Source organism: Bidens hawaiensis, unplaced genomic scaffold (genome assembly GCF_021521415.1).
Source record: "Bidens hawaiensis isolate Kalapana, Puna unplaced genomic scaffold, B.hawaiensis_p1.1 tig00012815_1, whole genome shotgun sequence".
Taxonomy (NCBI): domain Eukaryota; kingdom Viridiplantae; phylum Streptophyta; class Magnoliopsida; order Asterales; family Asteraceae; genus Bidens; species Bidens hawaiensis.
In genome coordinates, this window is record NW_027492067.1 from 541931 (window position 1) to 564737 (window position 22807).

At 34.7% G+C, this 22807-nt stretch overlaps 2 protein-coding genes and 1 pseudogene across 2 annotated transcripts; 2 read left to right on the plus strand and 1 right to left on the minus strand.

Moving 5' to 3' along the window:
* The first annotated feature begins 5026 nt into the window (after nt 1–5026).
* Nucleotides 5027–7370, plus strand: LOC143542309 (uncharacterized). The gene is made up of 5 exons (XM_077034924.1): nt 5027–5581; nt 6330–6529; nt 6628–6768; nt 6850–7061; nt 7152–7370. Exons 1-5 carry the CDS (start codon nt 5356–5358, stop codon nt 7192–7194), a joined length of 822 nt encoding a protein of 273 aa, XP_076891039.1. The 5' UTR covers nt 5027–5355; the 3' UTR covers nt 7195–7370.
* A 1320-nt stretch (nt 7371–8690) lies between these two features.
* LOC143542310 (uncharacterized) lies at nt 8691–10830 on the plus strand. Its single transcript, XM_077034925.1, has 2 exons — nt 8691–9554; nt 10382–10830. Exons 1-2 carry the CDS (start codon nt 9092–9094, stop codon nt 10789–10791), a joined length of 873 nt encoding a protein of 290 aa, XP_076891040.1. The 5' UTR covers nt 8691–9091; the 3' UTR covers nt 10792–10830.
* Nucleotides 10831–19597: 8767 nt separating this feature from the next.
* Nucleotides 19598–21994, minus strand: LOC143542323 (dimethylnonatriene synthase-like; annotated as a pseudogene).
* Nucleotides 21995–22807: the final 813 nt, after the last annotated feature.

The window sequence follows — 22807 nt, forward strand, 5'->3', positions numbered from 1 at the left end:
ATAGGCTTCGAACACCAGCGGTCAATGTAGCATCTGCAGAAAAGAGTTTTTTGAAATTTTAGTTATTGAAATCTTATTTACTATCCACAATGCCCCAAGAAAGATTTAGTGGGTTGACAATGATAGCTATCGAGAACGGCATATTAGAGAGCATAAACTACGAAAAGTTGATTCACTATTTTGATATCAAGAATAGCTTCACAAATCCTTAGTTAACTATTAGCATATTTAGTATGTTATAAACTCATTATAATACTATGATTTTGCTAATTGTTATGTTTATTGCTATATCTTTAATCGTTATTTAAAAAAAGTTATTTACATTATTTAGTACGTCAAAGCTTAAGGGACATGTGTTTTTCAGCTCGGCCGAGACACGTGAATTCTCAAAGTCGGCCCTGGTTTGAAAATAGGGGAAGGGATGTGAATGTTGTTACAAATAGATTTCATCAAAAAATTATGATGTACACCACACAAGAATTGAGCATCATTGACGATCCCCTCAGTTAGACAAGGTGAATCAGGTGGTTGAAGGGTAAAAGGACTGTACGTGCACTCATACAAATCATAATACTAACATAATTCGGTAATTCCTATTATAATAACAGTGTGGGTGTAACAATTCAATATAGGTATTGAATTGTGTGTCTGTTAAAATATAGGTATGTTTCAATTCAATATCAAACAACTGCTATATGTTATTTCCTCTAATAACTGATTAACTTGTTTTGTAATTCAATTCAGTATTTATTTATTTGGTTAGTTGCTATGAATATTTGTTTGTGGATATGAGAAAAAACAATAAATGGATAAAATAACAATGGACCAGTATGCTAATGGGCTTGTGATTGGGTTGTGTACATGGGTTAGTAGCTGTTAGAGCTGAGTAGTCTTGGAGTGGGCCAGGGTCAGATTCATTATTGATGGCCCGTGATAAACCCGTCTAGGTGCACAAATCGGTTAACCGGTTAATTTTGTAACCGGTTTTTTTTGGCGGGAAATAACCGGTTAGACCGGTTTTTCGGGTAGGGTAGTAACCAGTTTTGACCGGTTAGACCAGACCGGTTAACCGGTTAATAACCGGAAAAAACCGGTTTTCAATAAATATCGGTTAACCGGTTTTGAAATCACAAAATACTAACTGGTTACTAAGCCGCGGTTAGGATCGGTTAGTAACCGGTTATGATTGGACCGGTTAGTAACCAGTTACAAAATCGGTTAGAAACCGGTTAACCGGTTCTGTGTGCACCACTAAACCCGTCTCTATATTTGTTGATAAAAGAGTGAAGGGTTACACATGCATAAATAGTTCTTAAACTTCGGAATTTAACATAACATCAGAAGTTTGTACATAATGGAAACAAACAAACATGTTTAAGTCTTAACTAAACAAATAAAATCAACTATGGATGCTACAGCCGCACAGATAACCCGTAGTGCTCCAGCCTTCTTATTCGCTCTCAAACTAAACATACTAACCTAATGTCGCACCCCGACCAAAGGCGGCGGAACATGTCGGGGTGCAACGTGATTTGACAAATACACAAGACACTATTTAAAGTGACAATATTTATTTTACTCATTTTATTTCAACAAAACAAATAATCAACACGTCTCGTCCACACAAACAAGTTGAATACAAGTAACAATTATATTGTTCGTTTTACTAATATCCTAATGGTCTTGGTAAAGTTTTCGTCAAGTCCTCGAGTCAACAAAAGTCAAACCTGTAACATTTCATAAAATAAAGTTTGTCAACATAAAGGTTGGTGAGCAATTCATAAGTTTGAACATATAAATATATAGTAATAAAAAGCCACAAAACTTGTATACAAAACAATAAATAAAAGCAACAACTTGGATAAATTGACAATCGCTAATAGAATTACGTTAGCGCCACCTAGCTACAAGGGGTTGCCAAGTAGTCTAGGATTTAATAGAATATCGTTAAATGCATTACGTTAACGACACCTTGCTACAAGGGGATGCCAAGTAGTCTAGGATTTATAGACTTCCACCAACCAAAAGCGATAAACACATTGACAAATAAGCATAGAACACCAAATCTAGCAATTATTCAAGTAAGGTATACAATCACGTTTGTGGATTTAAGATTCAAGTAAATAAAGCATATAGTTTGATAGGTATGAAATGTCACCCCAAAACGAAAGATGGAAAAAGGGGTATGAAAGTACTCACCTCGATTGATGAACCGAGAAGTAAATAGATAAAAACATGAAGCTCGAACGGTAAACGAAACATATCCGACTTGAAACGATAAACACCTTAGCTAAAATAAATAATGTAATATATATTAATAAACTTGGAACCATGAAGAAACTATATTGGAAACAATGAACGATGAGGTTCGGTTATAGATCGGATTACCGGTTGATTTGTTAACAATTAGGGACTCGTACTTAATTGATAATTTAAAATAAAAATAATATTATTTTATTGGGCTTTTAAATAACTAAACCAAAATTAAATAGAAACAAGACGGGTTTTAAATCAAAGATTCGGTTTTATATGAATGAACTGATAATAAAGTTTATAAAAATATTATTAATGTTAAAGATAAAAATGGTAATAATGATTTTAAAATATGTTCTCATCTATATATATATATAGATATATAAGTTAATGATAATAACAATAACTATTACTAATAACACTAATATCGTATAATAATTATAACAATGATTATTATTAATAATACTAATAATAATAGTTAAAGATAGAAATGATATTAATGATTTTAAAATATGTTTTATATATATATTTATATATATATTTATATATATATAGATAGATATATAAGATAATGTTGATGATATATAAATATACTACAACTCAAGGATTGTTGTTAAAACTAATAATAGTAATAATAATAACAAATACCATAGTAATTACTTTTGTTGTTGATTACATTATTAATATATTTGAATTTTACTAATAATAATAATTATTATTATTGTAATTATATATGACATATTAATGATAATAACTTACTTATAACCTTTAATAATAATAGTATTAGTGATAAGAATATAACTCAAGTGACGACGACGTTAAATGGTAACTAGGCCCGACATGGGTTTCGGTTCGATAAAACAAATGAATAGTATTAACAATATCAAATTTTAATAATATTCCTTTATAATAATAATAATATTAATAATAATAAATATTATCTTGTTAATAATAATAATAATAATCGTTAAAAATCATGAGTTTTATATATTTAAATATTTCTATACTAAATATACGATTTTTAACAATGATATCACAAGATCGGCCTAGGATGAGACTCGAACCCGGTTGTTCATCTTTTCCCCAAACCAAATCAATATCCATACTCATCCAACTCGTTTCAAAGAATGTAATCCGATAACTAAAACCGGTAACTAACAATCTAAATCTGAAAATCAATATATGAAAACTAATAATACCAAAACCTCGAATTAATTTACCTATTAATTGTTCCCGAGTCGTGGATCTATACCGGGAAGTAAACGAACCGAACCCGCTGGAGACGAAGCAACAGCAGCCGCCGGAAAACGAAGGCCGAGAGAGAGAGAGAGCTGCGAGAGAGAGAGATAACACGGAGAGAGAGAGAGAGAGAGAGACAGAGAGATAGAGAGAGATAGCGAGATAGAGAGAGAACGGGACAGAGTGAGAGTGAGAGAGAGATACGAGAAGGTGGGGGGAGAGAGCTGCGGGAGAGGCGGAGCTGCTCGCCGGAGACGCGGGGCTCACCGGAAAAGGTGTTACGGGCTGCGGTGGAGGTGGTGGTTCAGTGGTGGTGGTGGTGCGGCTGATGTGTTTGTGATGTAGGGTTTGTTTGTGTGTTTAAATATGTAATATATATTTCCAAAATACCTCCCTCAAGTTTCAACAAAGTTTAAAACGAGTTTAAAGGTTCGTAAAAACTTATAACGACTTTACGAAAAATCGTTTTGAACTCCTTATGTCTTTCTTAGCGTCACTATAGTATGACAACATCGGTTTATTAAAGATCGATGTCTATTATAATATTATATAATAAATAAATAAGGTTCTAAAATGTTGAGTTGGGTTTACGTATTAAAAGTTTACAAAAACGAATATAATTCGAGATCTGAATTTGACGAATGTCACACCTAATGTGCACACAAAACGTTAGCTGCACGCTGAGTGAGTTCTAGTTTTAACTAACTGGCAATTATAATAAACATATATAATAACAACTGATGTGCCGAAGTACAAACGTATGATAACATAAGTGAACATGTATAAAGCATACAAGCAACTGACGAACTGAATCGAACTAATCTCGGGTAATTGTAATTACCGGCACACATCACGAAGACTGTGTGAAACTGGTACCAATAAAAACAAGCCTATACTAGGGTCGTACAAGAGCCTGAACTAGTGTCGCACAAAGGGCCATAATTGGTACCATAACTGTCAAAGGATATGTTATCTTACGTGAATTCGAGATAAATTAAGTTGATGTTTTTTTAACACGAAACAATGTTGGTTAGAAGGATGGGGTAACGATGTAAAATCACCAAGAACATCACCCACCTAGTACCCCGCTACTGTAGCAGGATCCCTCCTCCTACCCTATTCCACTCCCATCATCCTAAGTTTTTTCTTTGAACGGCAGAGGATCTCACGTGTAAACCTACCATATTCGAGGTTACACCCAAGGTCGACTCCCCGACCTCCATGAAACCTTACCCCCTGATGCGCGGAAATATGATGAAATCCGTAAACCCTCGCCTCATGTTGGGCTCGAACAACATGGAATTAAAGCCCTGATCCCCCCCTTCATCCAAATGTCCATGGAAATGAGTTAATGGCCCAAGCAGGAATCGAACATGCATCTCCACTAAGAATGGCGGCCCAAACAGGTTCGAACCTAAGATTAAAGTCATGATTCGTCCCCTCACCCTAAGTGATGCTATATAAAAAATATATAATAAATTAATTTTTTTCTTTCTTTTCATCTATAAAAAGTAACACAATCTCCCATAAAAAAGGGTAACGTACATTTCTAGCCAAAAGTATTATGGAAACAACTTATTTCCACTTATTTTCTCCCCCATAGAATTATTAGCCAACCAATTCGGAGTAACAAAAAAAAACTCGTATAAATAACCCATGCATGCATCTCATATGTTTCCATATTGTGCGGCCAAATTAATAATAATACACACCCAAAAACGCCAACCAACTTCATTGGTACGTTTTATCTCCCTTGATCATCGTCTCTTATCTCTCGATCTCCTCCTCCGGCGAGGAAAACTAGCGCTAGGATTGCTTGCTGGTTGAAGGAGGAGACGAAGAAGGAGGTACGGTTGATAGATCATGGGTCGTAGAAGGGGTTCGGCGGTTAACAAGCTGTTCATTTGGGTTCGTAAGCAATCGGTGAAGGTGAAGATCTTTTTGGCCGTTACATGTGTGTTATCTTCCCTCATCGCGCTTAGACTTCTTGCTAAAGACGCTACTCAGTTTTTTGTTGCATCCGAATTTGTTCATGCCACCGGTATCGTTGTTCTCATTTACAAGCTAACCACCTTAAAAACATGTTCTGGTATGTCTTCATATCTATTATTATATATACATGTTCATCAACATTTGTTTTATTTTACAAAATTTTATATTAACTATTTTAGTTTACATATAATGTTTTTATTTTATAAATATCATTTTCATATAATTACTTTTCTTTTACTTATAGTATTTGGATCTTAATTATTCATATGTACAAATTAATGTGTTTATATCAACATTTTTATTTTACAATGAATATGTTTGTAGTAATTTATTTATTTTACAAATAAGTTTTAAAAATTTTAAATTGTTATTTAATCGTTTTGTTTATCTGTTTTCATTCATAGGGGCAGATGCGAAGTTTACTTAGGGCCGGGTTTACGCAGTAATATAAATTTACCTGTTTTCTGCCAGATTTTTTATACATAATGTAAATTTAGTATTTTTCGACTAAAAGAATGAGCCCCCCCCCCCTCCCCTCTCTCGTTTGTGAGATTTTGTATACATTTTGAGTCCACCCCTGGTGTTTTAGTCCAGTCTTCGTTACTGCATGGGGGTCTGCCTTAGCGTAATAGTATATCATATGAATTTGATACGACACTTGTGGATCTACCATGTCAAATACGAAAAATCTATTGTGCCAAAATACATGTGTTAAGCTAAGTTTTATACGTTATTAAGTCAAGGCTATTTTGTCAAATTTTCCGGTTAACATGAGGTTACACGTTATCATTATCATTCTCATGACATTTCCTAATATCCTTATGTTATACATTGTGCATTGGCAGGCCTTTCATTACAGACACAACAACTCACAGCGATCTTTCTAGCCGTAAGGCTAATTTGTAGCTTAATGATGGAAAACGACATTCATATGGTTCTTGACTTCTTGACTTTGGTCGCTACTCTTTGGGTCGTTTACATGATGCGATGCAAGCTGCAATCTACCTATAATGAAAATCTAGAGAATATGCCCATGCATTATTTGGTAATAATATATCGCGTGTAAATTCAAAAGGAAATAATTAAAACTAATCAGGTTAAACAGGTCGAATGTTTATATTAATATTATTCGATCTATAACAGGTGGCGCCGTGTTTGGTTCTTGCTCTATTTATCAACCCGCGTACGTACCATTGTTATTTGAGCAAGGTGATGTGGGCATTCTGTGTGTACTTGGAAGCAATTTCAGTGCTTCCACAGCTAACTATGATGCAGAAAACAAAGGTTTGAATTCATAATATATATATGTAGTCAAATGAATATAATTAAAATTATAAATTATTTAAAAAATATTGCAAAATGTAGATGATTGAACCATTTACGGCTCACTATGTGTTTGCACTCGGAGTTGCGAGATTTTTGGGATGTGCTCACTGGATCATTCAAGTGTATGAATCGGCTGGAGCATATCTGTTCTTGTTGGGAAATGGCTACTTCTTTTGGTTGCCAGCAGTCCTATTAGCGGAAGCGATTCAAACGTTTATCTTAGCTGACTTTTGTTACTACTATATTAAAAGGTAAACTGTCGGGTTAACAGGTTGACTGGTTGAATTGTTTTTTGTTTTTCTTTTGTTAGTAATTAACATTTTTGAATATTTATTTTGTAGTGTGGTGAACGGTCATCTTTTAGTCAGCTTGCCGCCAGTCTAGAAGAAGAATATTGGCATGAACATTTACAAGTCTAGGTTTCATGGGTTAGCAATGTGCATACAGTTTACAAGATTTGATTGGTGCTGCTAAACTAAGTGTTCCCGAGATTTGTCTATTGACACAGGGAAACCTATGTTAAGTTATTGCTTTTTTACTTTATGTTTTCCTATATTGTTTAGGGTGACTTTTGTAAAGGTTAATTAATAATTCAATGCAAAATTTTGAATTTGTTGTTATACTCAATCACAAATTCAGATGAGTTGGATATCATGCTGTAATGTCTTAGATGAAATCCTTGAATTCAAGATGATTGATATTTGATAGAACAGGATGTGAATTGCCGCTACACACTACTACCTACGGGGTTAATACATGAATTCAGCTTATTGCTACACACTTCTTTAGTACCTTCGACTCTGATTGACTATGACCCTTCTAGCGTCGATACGCTGCATTTTAAATATGATCTGTGAATTGTCACTACATATTATTTAGAAAGGTGTTGCGTTGCAAAATGTTATTGGTCTTAAATTCATAAGGTTTTGTGATGCGCATTTGCATATGATTCACATGATAATGTAAGAGTTCTCTGTAATCTGCTATCAATGATGATCTCATCAGTCATCAATTATCACTTAGTAATTCCTAACAAAATCTCATTACTCATGCCTGATGTTCCGACAAATTATCACCGAAGAATTCCACATGGGTCACGCTTTAAAAGAGACAATAAAGTCAGTGGTTTTGAAGTGAGGCATATATCATATTTATAAAATTTGAACATTTTAATATACAATATTTTCGGGTATAGATTTCGTTATATTTAGCCCATTTTTACAATAGTTAATGAACCCTCATTCCTTCTAACGAACGTGTAACTTATTAGTTGTTAAAATAAAAAAAAAAACAAAAAGAAAATCTATCGAGCCCTTTTCTTAATTTCCTTCAACTTCTTCCTTGAAAAAATTACGTTTGCACATAAAATGAATATCATTTTGTATATTCTGCTTTTTAAGTGGTATTTTAACTTTTTCTCTTATCAGTTATCACACATATATATCTTATATAATTATATTTAAACATTTTGTTTTTCCTCATTTACATATTTTGTAATTTGTATAGTTCTGCTTTCTTCTATAATAGCTTATTGATTCAAGTTAACCGAAACATTATAACCGTGACATATTTTCCATATTTTCTATTTTCGGTTCGTTCAAATTTTCAAAATTTTAACTTTTAACCCGTCAACCTATTAATACGACTCGTTTAAAGTTATACCGTAAGACCATTCCGTATAAAACCCGTTCCAAAATAACCGTACGAACATACTAGACCCAACCAACCAACACCCGCTAACAGAATCAAACATCACATGAATATTATTATTCCTACCATGCATCGCACCACGTGTACGATAATTTCCACAAAGCTACATCGATGCGTAATATCACACACCTGTAACGCAACCCACACGGTAATTTAAAAATCGTACACATTTTCAGCCACGTGTCAAACACCCAAAGCAAACATGCTATCACACACGTCACGTGTTATCCTTAAAACCTAGGCGGAGATTCCATTCCATCATACACACCCATCAAAACACAACCTGCCACGTGTCCGACATGCACTCATCCTCAAATCTCGGTTCCCTCATTCTCCGCCACGTGTCATCGTATAACAAATGTAACATCTTCGGACAGTATAATGTTCCGACATTAACGCGTCACAACATTAACCAATCTTTCGTGTCATTTTCTATTCCCTCCATGTTTTCACAACACCATTTTAAATTGAGAAAAAAACCCTAGTTAATTCATTTTATTTTCATTTCAATTTTCAATACAAAATTATAAAATTAAAAAATTAAAAAACCCTTTGTTTGGATTTTGATTCAATGGAGGAGGATAATGATAATGAGCTAATGTTGGAGTTATCTATTGGTGGAATATTCGGAAAACCGAAGAAACTGAACCGAAATGTTACAGAATCCCCTGAAAAAAATATGAATACGCAATCGAATGGGAGGCGAAAGAGGGAGGAGAAGCTGAAGGAATTATCGGTCGAGTATTCGGGTTCGTGTGGTTCGGTTAGTGGACCGTTTGTGGAGAATAAGGAATGGTTAGAGGCGCAAGTTGTTGAGCCTGCATGTAAAAAAGAGAAGGTTGGTTTAGTTTTGACGGCACCAGGTGACGATGATAATAATTGTGTTATCCGGCCAACGGCGTGCGGAAGTTCAAGGCCGTATCAAGGGAACGTGAAAGATGGTGGTGGTGGTGGTGGAAGATGTTATTGTAAAGTGAAATCGAATGGTTGTGCCACGTCAGCATATTCGGATGGCCAATGTTCCTCTCCACAAGGTATAATTAGTTGAATATAAACTATAAAGCATTAGCTCTATACAATGTCACACACCGATGGCTATTCTCATCATAAAAAGTTTAATTATCTAGATATTCAACAATGTTATGACCAATAATTTTCAAAGTTTGATTTTTATGATCTAATCCGTTCAGATCAATAATTATTGATCTGATTTGTTGTGATCAATAATTTTAAGTTTGATTTATACAATCATACAATCGTAATGGTTTCCAAAATATTAACTAGGTATTTATTTTTAAAGGTTTTCCAAAATATTGACTAGGTATTTATTTTTAAAGTTTAACTTGTTCTAAATGACTATTTAAGGTCATAGGGTATACTTTAATCTCTTTTAATTTCACATAAGTAATATATCACTCATTTTTCACTCTTTCATTCTATTTCTCCCAAAGTAAATGATTTAATTCATTTAGCATCATTTCACTCCTATTAATTTTTAATTTAATATATTGTTTGTCTTTTAACCCGTAAAAAGCATTATCCAGGATTTTTTTTTTCAAATTTAACACAAGGGAAAAGTGATTTAGTCCATCGGTCATTAATTTATGTTATTATAACTAGGTGTAAGTGTTATGTGGACCATCGTTGTTTGATTACCTGGAATCAAATTCAGGTGGTGTAGCTATAAATATTATTATTATTATTATTATACGTGTATTTTTATTTTTATTTTTTTTTTTGTTTTTGGATGATACGAGAATAATCTTCTAGGATATGTTCTTAAGTTTTATGTTATGATTTCTCAACTAATCACAGGTGGTGTCGACGGGTCGATTTATAATCGTTTTTGCCGTGGTTTTAGGTGGTGCTACTGCTACCGACGAAAGCCGAAGCAATTCAAGCAACAACTCTCAACTGGACCACCAACAACCGGCAACTACTTCAACCGCAAGTGTCGAACCACCTGACCGATCAAACCCACACGACTCAACTATATTAACCCCGCCTATTAAACCCGAACCGAGTACCCAACACCAACAACAAGCCTCATCACTGGCACGAATGCCGTGTGTTTCAACTACTGGAAACGGACCAAATGGAAAGACGGTTAGCGGGTTCTTGTATCGGTATACGAAGAACGAGGTTAGCATTGTGTGTGTATGTCACGGTCGCTCGTTTTCGCCGGCTGGGTTCGTGGAACATGCGGGAGGGGTTGATATAACTCACCCGTTGAAACACATTACCATATTCCCGGCTGCTTTCGCGTCGTGATTTAAAGGTTTTGTGATTTGTCGTTTGGTTCGATTCGTATATATATATAATCTTGTGTATTTTCGTTGACTTGGTTAATGTTGTTGTGTGTGTATAGTTGTAGACTTAAGGTTATTTTGCTCAATTTTGGTTGATCTCTAATTAAGTTATGTTGCTCAATTGTAAATATTGAATTTTGAAGATTGTAATGTTGATTGTAACACTGAATGTATAAATTTATGTAAAACAAAAGTAGGTGAAATTGTTGTAAAAGGTGTTATATGTTGCAATCCTCGTTTGTATGTTGTATTATCTCCATCTATGAATTTTAGAAATTTGTTCTTTTTTTTTAACTTTCATTGGAATATTTATCTATATCTTCATCTTTAAACTCTAAAGCTTATTACCGGCCGATTGTGAATGTAAAAATTAAATGGCAAATTAAGTGAACTATAATTAATGCTAATGTAGATTTTGTAGAGATACGACTATTATATAATTAAGCTAAAATTAAATTTTAAGGTGTGGTATATATGCATCTTTCTGTTTTCGCAAATCGATTTTTTTAATTAATTCAGTAATATAACAACTTATAAATATAATTATTAACTGTAACACAACACATGTTAATACGTCACTTCAAGTTTAAACAACTAGTTTATGTTGGGTAGTCGAGTTGTGCTACTATGTTCCATAAATCTGACCGAATGTTTAAATGTGTTTCTCGGTTACATAATGCTTATATATTAATTGTGTCTTGGAACTGTTGGTTATTTTAGTGTTATTGGATTAACTTGTCGATCGAGAAAATAACGTTAGAGATTAAACGAGTTAGGTGACGCGGGAGCGCGGGCTCGATTTAATTCTAATGTTATTTGGGCTTTAATTTTGGATTTTATACTTGGGTTTAAGTAATTAGTTTACTTGGGCTTAAAGTTAATATTAGTTGGCTTATAATTATTTTGTTTTGGGCTCATGTGGGAATCAATATGACAATATATTGATCGAGGTTTTCCCTAACAGAAGAAAATAATCTCTCGATGACACACATATAGAGAAGAACAACGGTTACTGGGTTCTCTCTGGATCTTCGTCAAGAACAATAAAAAGTCAATTCCATGTTACAGAATTCTCTGTCTTATCCGATAAATCATTGTGTGTAACCCACAAATAGGTTTATTTGATAGTGATTACACGATTCAGAGAATAATCCAAGTTGCAATTTCTTCATCTACATCGCATACAAGATTACCAAGTTTGTTTATTTGTTTAATTGATTGATTTTGGGTTATAGCCAACACAATATTTACAACAGGAATGTATGAGAACCGCTTATGATCTCAAAAATCACTTTCCTTTTCTGTATTGTTGGTTGAAGTTCGTATGCTAGTTCTTATATTCACATCATTGCCTCTCCAGCACTATACACTCTTAAAACGAGTGTTATGGGTGTTGGCCCCACTCCACCTCAACTTTTGGTGCCGGTTAAACCATTACAACCAAAGCTTGATGAGCGCCAAACCCATGCTCACCTCCTTGGGGTGCTAGTGCACTAACGAGCAAAGAGGTATAAGGTGGTGGGACGATAATCAAACCCAACCAATGAGAATCATCCATTCATATATTTATATAAATCAAAATTGATTATAAACTTGATTAATTAAAGCTCCACTACAAATGATTTATGGGTTTGTTAGTTAAATAATACATCACTGCCAACGTGGCAAAGACGTGACAACACTTTCTATTGCTTTGTCTGCCCAGGCCACAATTTGTTGAAATGCATGCTTATATTTCTCATCAATTCAATAAACAAATATCATAAACAAATATCTTCTAGAATAGTATGTTGTTTTGTCTAACTGTTGCTAAAATGATTTTGTCGTTTATTTGCATACTAGCATATAGCCCATGTAATACACGAGTGGTTAAAAAAATAAAATAAAAAAGTTAACTTTAGTTATATACGTAATAATATACCTTATGAATTCACAAAATATAAATATTGATAAATAAAATTTTATAATTTATAAATACATAAAAGCGTAATTTAATACAACATTTAAAGAAATTAAAGTTGTTAGTAATTATATAAATGGCAATATTATTAGTTGTCATCATAGTTCGATACTCTAGTTGAATAACGTGTGAAAGAATAGTTTTGCTTTAATAGTATAAGTAGATTATGTGATGGCGGCGGCTAATCATATGAGAGTTTGGGCTTGAAGCTCGAAACTCGAAAGTGTCTGTGGGCTTGAAGTTCCATGACGCGTTTTGGGCTTGTAGTAGCTAGATCTCATGTAGCAGTTTGAGCCTATCAAGTTGGCGATTCTTGATCTCTATAAAATATATTCAGATTTCTCTAAACTTTTAACTATCACATATTTTATTTCTTGTCTTTTAGCTCTAGTTATATTTTCTAGAGTTTCATCCCTTTGATTCACGAGTGTTCATAAGATTCATCATATTGATGTTCTTATTCTTATTCTTGCTATGAGAATTGTGAGTCGTTGTTTAGATTAATTGTTTTATATTCCTGTTGCCAGATTCGTTAAGTTTAATTTTGCTTTTATCGCAAGAATATTTGGAAAAGTTTAGTTTCTTGACACAATCGTCCCCTCTTTACTTGTGTTCTTCTTCCTGGGCTCCTTTTTGGGCTGCCAGCAAAATCCAACTTTAGGTTAGTGGTCCATAGTGGATTCAAAAAATATATATAAGGCCAGGGCAACATAAGGCCGTGTGATTATTTAATTTCTCTCATACTTAAAGTCTTAAGTTTTGTTACCTCATGTGATGTGATAGCTTTTTTCATTTCGCCCAACTTTACCTTAACTATTTAACATATTACAGATAAAATAAGTTAAAATAAAATAATATAAAGCAATGATCTATAATCAAACTAATCTAATAAATTAATCAATAACTTGATCAATCCTAGAAAAAAAAATAAGTGAAATTGTTATACGATTAGGCCCCAACATTAAGGTTTTACACATTATTTTCAAACGAAAAAGAACAAATAACGTATAAGCTCACTTATACGGCTGATAAGTTTATACGGTGTATAAGTTTAGTATTGACTTATACGGAGACAATGTTATACGGAGAATAAGAAAATGAAGGTCACGTACCATGTAAGTTATACGGAGAAGAAGAAAATGAAGGTTATACGGAGATGAACTTATAAGGCGTATAATATGATCATGGACATTTTTGCAAAATTTTGTGTGAAAATGAAGATGTAATGATCTAACACTTTGATAAACTGTTCAAAAACAAGAATAAGACATGCTGTGAACAATTGGTGAAGATTGAACGGTTAAATCTTTCTAGAATGAAAAAAAATAGGTAGAAAGAGATGAATTTTATGGTTTTTTTAAAGAAGATAACAATATTAATTCCCGAACAAAACAAGAACGATCAAAAAAATGACCAAAAGATCAAAAACAAACAAGAAACTAAGAGAGAAAACCAACGAATCAAGAGAAACGGTTGAAACGAAGAGCATGATTAAGAACCTTGCTTTGATACCATGTAATCGTTGAAGAACGATGACACAGAAAGAAAAGAAGAAAGATGTAAGGAAAGAAAAATTTATTTCTTCATAATAAAATTACAATAACACAAAACAAGAAAACTATATATATATATATATACAAACAAATGCGGCGCATATGTTATACGCTCATAATCAAATGTTTCATATTCAATTTTGTTAACGGTGTTAATGTAAGCATTTTGATTTTTTTTTCTCAAGTTTAGGGTCTATTGGTTTGTTTGCCTCTTTGATATTCTATATCACTTTCGTAGTTTCATATTCTATAATCTAATATCATTTTCTCCAACATTGTTGGAGATTCTATATATCTATATTTTTGTTTTGTTCCAAAAAAATATATAAAAATATAAAACAGCATTTGCTATTATCATTGCTACCGCTCCGAAATCTCCGATTGCCATGATTTCCACCAACGGATATTAATATTATTTTATTGTAAAAATAAGCTATTTTTTACTACTCATTAATACTAGAATTAAATTATATATTTATCTTTGTATAAATACTTCATCATCAAAATATATGTGTATGTCATGTGGTTTTTAAGTGTGGAAATAGAATAATTCCAAATGCATGCTTTGCATAGAGTACCGCTGTCTATAATTTCTGATCGAGACAGTCGTTTTATTTCTCACTTTTGGAAAAGCTTCCAACAAGCACTCGGTACAAAGCTTAACCTTAGCACCGCCTATCATTTGCAAACTGATGGGCAAAGCGAAAGGACCATTCAAACGTTGGAAGATATGCTCCGGGCTTGTGTGATTGATTTAGGTGGAAGTTGGGATGACCACTTACCCCTAATGGAATTCTAATATAACAATAGCTATCACAAGTATACAAGCCGCACCAATTGAGGCGTTATATGGTGGAAAATGTAGAACGCCCGTATGTTGGTCTGAAACCGGAGACAATCAATTATCTGGACCCGAGATAGTCCAAGAAATCACCGACAAGATTCTCCAAATCCGAGAACGACTTAAGACGACACGTGATCGCCAAAAGAGTTACGCCGATGTCCGCCGTAAGTCGTTGGAATTCAAAGTTGATGACAAAGTGTTATTGAAAGTCTCGCCTTGGAGGGGCGTTGTTCGCTTCGGTAAGAAAGGAAAGTTAAGTCCTCGATTCGTTGGACCCTTCGAGGTACTTGAACGAATCGGCACTTTTGCATACCGCTTGCGACTGCCCGAGGAAATGCAAGGGATACACGATGTATTCCATGTTTCGAATCTACGTAAATGCTTAACTGATGAATCTTTGGCTATGCCATTAAAAGACGTTTGAAATAAATGAAAACTTAAAATTCGTAGAACGTCGTATTCAAATTGAATATTCGAAAACAAAGAAATTAAAAAGAAGAACATTGAAAATTGTGAAAGTAAAATGGGACTCGCGTAGAGAGCCCGAGTATACATGGGAATTAAAATCGGAAATGAAAAAGAAATACCCTCACTTGTTCTTGTGAAGCAACCTCGAGGATGAGATTTATTTCAAGGTGGGGAGGATGTAACATCATGGAAATTTTGAGCCAAAAATGACAAGTTTTCAAAGTCTAGGGATCAATTCTGCCAAATTCCAAACTCTAAGGTTAAAAATGAAAATTCTGATTTCCTGACCCATCGCGCTACGCGATGGATCAGAAAAGAGACCCATCACGTATCGCGATGGGGTGTCTGACAAGTTGTGACACGTGTGCCACGTGGCACACAGTGGCATCGTCTGCCGCCACGTGTCACCACGTGGCAACACGGCCGCCACGTGTCGCCACATGGCGCAACGCCTGCCACGTGTCGCCACGTGGCAAGCCTACTGGGCAACTCACCAGGGCTACGTCGCGGTACGCGACGGGTGACCTGAAGGCCGTCGCGTACCGCAATGGGATCCAAAAATTTGTCTATAAATAGCAAGGTCCGGGATTTCAATTGATGCATTCCAAACTCAGTACTCCTTTCTCTTTCTACCATCTCTCTACATTCCCACAATCATATTAACGATCCGCCTCGATAAGCGTGCCCCGATCCCTCGTTTGTGTACCGAAGATTCCTCGAAGTGCGTGCCACCCTCCACCCACATACCAAGAAGGCGTTTGTTATCATGTCGATGAGTCTCGAGAAACGTGCCAACGAGTGTTGATGATTGGCGTTCATTGATTTGCGTGTCGAGAAAAGAATTGATCGAGAAGTGAAGCGGCGTTGGAGTGTTGCTCGAATCATTAGGGTTTTCATAAGCCTTTAAGGTAAGACTTAAACGCCAATGAATATAACAAAGAAATATTATAAAGGCTTAAACCTTAAAGTCGAGGTAATACTCGATACCTCAGTAAAAAGAAATATTAATATAACAAAGAAAAGAATAAAAGAATGAATTGTAAATATGTATATATGTGTGTGTAAGTATATATGTATATTCTTTGTTATGGAATTATTATTTAAGCAATAATGAGTATTCTTAAATAATAAAAGAAAAAGAATACGTTTCTTAGAGAAGAATAAACGTCGGGTTTTTATATAAACAAAAGGTTTATAATTACTTTTAAACTAAAGGTTTTCAAGTAAATAAGATATACGAACTAAAGGTTCATCGAGGTATAGAACAAGACTAAGGGTCTTAAGCCGGATTGTATATCCGACTAACAAATATTTATAGTCGTACTATAGGTGCGAGATAAAAAGGGAAAGACCCTCGGACAGTGAGTGAAGTCGATCCCAAAGCGAAAAGGTGAATACGCCCCCAAACTTTTATAAACTTGTTTTCAAATAAAAGAAAGGTGTTATATGAAAATTGTTTATAAGGAACTATATGTTCCTAAAACCGTTGTAAATAAGAGTATAAGTCTAGCCCTCAGGCTGTAAGTATATGTGTGTCTGGATCCTTACATATGTGGTAGTACGCGGTGGGCACATCGCACCACGCTTGGTCGTAGGACGCTTTCCTATAGGAAGCACGACCATGTGTATACTTACGGGTACTTAACTAAGTCGAACGCTGCGGTGTTTGCTGAGGTGACCTAGTGTAGATGCTAGAGTTTGTAATGTGTTGTTTTAACTTTGTTATTCCTAAGCCACGATGGGCTGAGGCAGGCGTAGTCTCGAGGGGTAATGAAGTAAATGAAATATTTTTAGCGTCAGCGTGTTCACCAGCATTCGTTGCTGACGTATTTTATTTACATTTTGCAGGTGAACAATGATAGCGCTTGGATTAATGAAGTGCTACTAATATCCGATGGCTCGGATTTGTTTTGTATAAACTTAAGTTATATAAATGGTGGTTTTTGTAAAACAATTAAACTTAATCAGGAACCTTTTATAATCCCCACTTTTGTATATGTAAATATTTACAACTTTAATCCACAAGTTTATAAGTCTTCCGCTAAATTAACACAACTCTGATATATTTACAAATGTGGTACCAACATAGTCGTCACACTCCTAGGCCGGGTTTTGGGGTGTGACAAGTGTTGGTATCAAAGTCATCGATCTTAGCGAATTGGGTATCGTAAAACAATACCCAAGCTTCGATCCAAGTATAGGAAATAATTGTTTATTTGTTTTAGGGATAAAATAATATACTTTATAATAAAATAATAAAAGTAAAGTTGAAAGTGAAACATCAAAACAAATTTGATTTTTAAATTGACATTCATTCACAATCACTTTCACGCCCGGTAAATCTTTTTCACATCCAATACCCTTTCTTCTCGAAGTATACTTCCATCTTCTTCTGGTTCTCGTCGTCCTTCTATACTAAATACTACGTCTATGGCAAACTCGGGTCGGTTCGGGTAAACTCGGGTTTTTTGGTCCTAAGACCGATACTTGACCCGAAACCGAAATTGGAAAAAATATACTACCCACTGAAGAACCGAAGGTAATATTTCAGATCTGAGTTTCGGTCTTTTAAAATCCGGGTTCTCGGATGTTTCGGTCCAACCCGAATTATGCACACCCTTATGGGCAATGTGGTCTTTTTGTCACCAATGTCTACGGTTTATTTTCATCTTAAAAATAAGTACAATCTTGGTCTCTTAACTTCACACACTTTTTGTTAATTTGAATGTATATAGTTACACATATACACTTTTATTCAAAATCAACTACCCCACGCTTTTTAACGGACATAATTTTATCACACGTTAATATATATATATATATATATATATATATATATATATATATATATATATATATATATATATATATATATATATATATATATATTAGAAAAACTACGTCATAAAAATGAACATTTTATTTTCTTTAGCTTGAGTATGATATTGCTATATTTTTACAAAATATATAACATTTTACATGATTACCAGTTATGGATGAGGGTTGGAACGAGTCGATACAAAAAAGTGGTTAATTTGGTTTGGGTTGGTAGGGGTTCAAGTTGAACGAGGTCAGGTCAGATGAAGTTACAGGTTATAGTGGTGTCAGGTCGGAATGAGTTTCGGGCCTAAACAAGTTGGTTGAAAAATGATTTATTTAAAATTGTATATTTCAGCTTTGCTTATGGGTTTTTGCCACCTTACATGGACGTCATTGTTTACATGCACCGAGACCGATAAACGTTTGTCCAGTACTACGTAATGCATGCAACCCAATCTTGGTAAGCGCTCAACCCAACGACACACACCAATTAATCAAACATGAATTACGCGTGTGGTTTCGGTTAAGCATGTTTAGTGCCAGTTACGTGCAATCCAGTGCGGGCTATGCGTGTTCAATCTTCGGTTACACGCTTGCGGGCTTTGCACGATTTGCGCGTCCAATTAGGGTGTTACGTATTCACTGCATTAGCTGACGTATGTACCGACACTGCATCATACGGACACCCAACTAGTTTAATTACGAAAGAAAAATCAAATTGTTAATTCCTATCCAACCGAAATGTATTTTAGTTGCTTTGGTTTGGATTTTATGACAGTTTAGATGCTTCATATATATATTTTAGGAACTAAAATTCATTCGGGTTTATGGAACTAGATAGATCAAACCAACATCCATCGAAGAGTTTCTAGCCTACTGTTATCAATGTGGTAAAAAGTGACGTCTCTCCATTAGGGCAAAAGATAGCCATTCAACACCTTATTAATTTTACCTTTACACAACAAACACGAGAGTTTATGCACATATATTCATGGTAGTGTCATAAACCATTATCACTTAAACATAATTAACAATTCCATCAAGTGTATCATATATGATGGACTCTATACATAGGCTTCACATTATTTGAAATTAAGGACATACTATAGGCCCACATATAGAGAATTTTCCTTATAGTGCTTTAATTGGTCTGGTAGAGCCCTGGAGAAAGGCGTGGAGTGATGACAACTTCAAGTGGTTTCACCTTAGGCAAAGCAATCCCTAAACCCTCACTCATATCCACCGGCTTCCCCATCAGCGTTGACAAATCGAACCCTTGAAGTAACCGAGCTAGTGTCAAGTGAAGTACATGCCAAGCAAACATGGTTGCGGGGCACATTCTCCTTCCGGTGCTAAACGGGATGTACTCAAAATTCTGACCATGATAATTTATGTCCGCGTGTTCCTTAAGAAACCTTTCAGGTCTAAACTCATTAGGATCTGACCACACTTGCGGGTCCCTATGTAGCTTCCATACATTCACTATTAACCGAGTCCCTTTGGTGACATGATAGCCTTGAACATAACAGTCCTCCATGGCCTCATGAGGTCCTGCCAAGGGACCCGGCGGGTACAATCTAAGCGTTTCTTTAACTATGGCTTGTAGATACACAAGGTTCGTGATATCGGATTCTTCGACCCATTTCTTTCATCCCACATGGATGTCTAGCTCTTTTTGTGCGGCTTTTAGGATGTGGGGGTGGTTTAGTAATAAGGAGATAGTCCATGTCATTGTCAAAGCTGTGCTTTCTGAACCCGTGAACATGAGCATCTATGAAATCACATGTTGTGTATTGTAAGAGTTTGGAACAATAATGGGCCGACTGAATATTCATTAGAGCATAATTGAAACGTTTGATATCATCATTTTGGTATTTAAGCCCATAATAAAAACTTTAACATGAGCATCTATGAAATCACATTTCAGTCGTTCATTATCTCACTAAATATTATATTTCTCTAGATTTCGTTAACCTACTACATCTCAGTTACCATCTCTATATATATCTCACTTATAAACCTTTTCTTTTAGTTATTCACGCTATATATAAAATTCTGAATTCAAGAGATGTAGATCGATACCGATATTCCGATGATGCCACGAAATAAAGAAATCTTCAAATTTTAAAGATATAAATAAAGATAAATTGTTACCTTCATATTTGTGGGATGATTAGATCCAACGTCTCTTATTGGCTCGAAGAGGTAATACATACATACATACATACATACATACATACATACATACATACATACATACATATAACTTTTTTTATAGTTTCATTTTTTATGTTTTATTTTATAAAACCAACCTTTTATAAACTTATAACTTGAATTAAATAGTAATAAAATTAAAATGGAAATAGGTTATTTCTAAGTAGTTTGGTTATTGAGAACAAGTGTGAATTTTTTGAGTAATTTTAACTCTTACCAATGAAGAGAAAGTTATTAGCATCTAACTCACCACGTTTAACTTTACTTAAGCGGTTTGAAGTATATTTGTTCGAAGCTAGGGGTGACTAGATCATGAAGATTGAAAATTTAAAAAGCAAAACAAAAGTTACTAACCATTGTTGTTGCCTTGATGATGGTTTCTTGCCCATGACCAGACATTTCAACATCTTTAGGCAAGGCAGACAGCATCACATCCATGAAATCTTCATTTTTATTTGACTCTTTTCTCTTCTCAATATGTTCGGCAAGCCACTTTTCAATAACACCATCAATCTCTTTAGCCACTTGCTTCATAGCTTTCACATGCCCTCCAATGTCCATCCATTCCAAATATGGAAAGATATCAGACACAACAAAAACACCACTAATATGCAACGCTCTCTTTATAGCTTGTGTTACATGGAAGTCTTCATTGTTACCTTCATCACTAAAATCATTACTAAATCTTTTCCCAGCTAAGATTTTTATAAGTATATTAAAAGTTATGTGTTCAAACCACTTGTTCATCTCCACTATGGATGATTGGTCATGACCCCCCTTCTTTAGGGACAACAAAGAGAGCTCATTAACCGAGTTCGTCACTTCCGAGTCACGAACACTCTTGAACTTCTCAACACGTTCGCTCATAAAGAGCTCAGAAGTGACCATCTTTCGGATCTCTCGCCAATATGGTCCATATGGTGCGAATGCAAAACCAGCAGCACCATAGAACATGTGTCGGTTAATCGCCATATTTGGTCTTGTTGCAAAGATTCTATCATTTGTGGTGAAGCATTCTTTGATACTTTGCCAACTGCTAACCACCAATGCTGGACGAAAACCAAGGCGTAACGAGTAAACTGGTCCGTAGTCATCAGCAATCTTTCCTAGTATCTTTGCTATAGGAGCTTGACCTCTAAGAAAATGAAGGTGACCTACAAGAGGCAATGCCCCTGATGGTTCTGGTGCTTCTAGTTTGCCACTTTTCTTGGCGTTGCTTCTTTTTCTAATGTTGTAACTGAAGGTTATAACAAAAAGAAGAAGCCCTAAATATGGTAGAAATTGGGGCAAAGTCACCATGCTTGTATTTGTTGTTTTCCCTTGGTTTGTGAAGATAAAACGTTTCATGTGTATTTATAGTGAGATCTTTCACAAGATCGAGCTCCTCCATATATAAATATGCATAGTGTAGATATTGTATGAAGCAGGTCGTAAGCGGGGAGAGAGAAACGTTTACTGTTGATGAGTAAATTTGGAGAAAACACTGTTCACCTTCTATCACTTTTAATTATTGGAAAATTGGATTTAAATAATCTCATTTATATTAAAATGAAAATCCGCATCTTAAATAACTAAATATTGGGTCACGTTAACAATTAGACCAATGAGACCCATTTGAGATATAAACAAAAAACAAAACAAACTATACTTTAACTACAACTAATAAATACAATATATTTTAGAAGTTCATGTAACCTTTAAATTTAATAGCTAAGCGCATCATACATGGAAAATATACACAAACAATAATTAAAAAAAATGACTAAAAAAAACTAAAAGTAACACGCGGACTAAAAGCTATTTACTATATGGGCAAAGCCCTGTGCCGGAGTGCGCGTGATGCGGCATCGATCGAACGCTAACCGGCACACGTAATTGACATCGGAATGACAGAACACGCGTAACCGACACCGGAACGCGTGTAATCGACATTAAAAACATGTAACCAACGTTTTGTTGTGAAATGACAATCAATTGGTAAGGAAGAATCTAAAAGCAAACAAAGTTGCATGATTACCAGAAAAAAAATGTAAAGTAAGAAAACATAAGCTATTTTAAGACCTGATTTTGATAGAATTGTTAAAACAACAAAGTTTATATGCGAATCACATATTAGGAA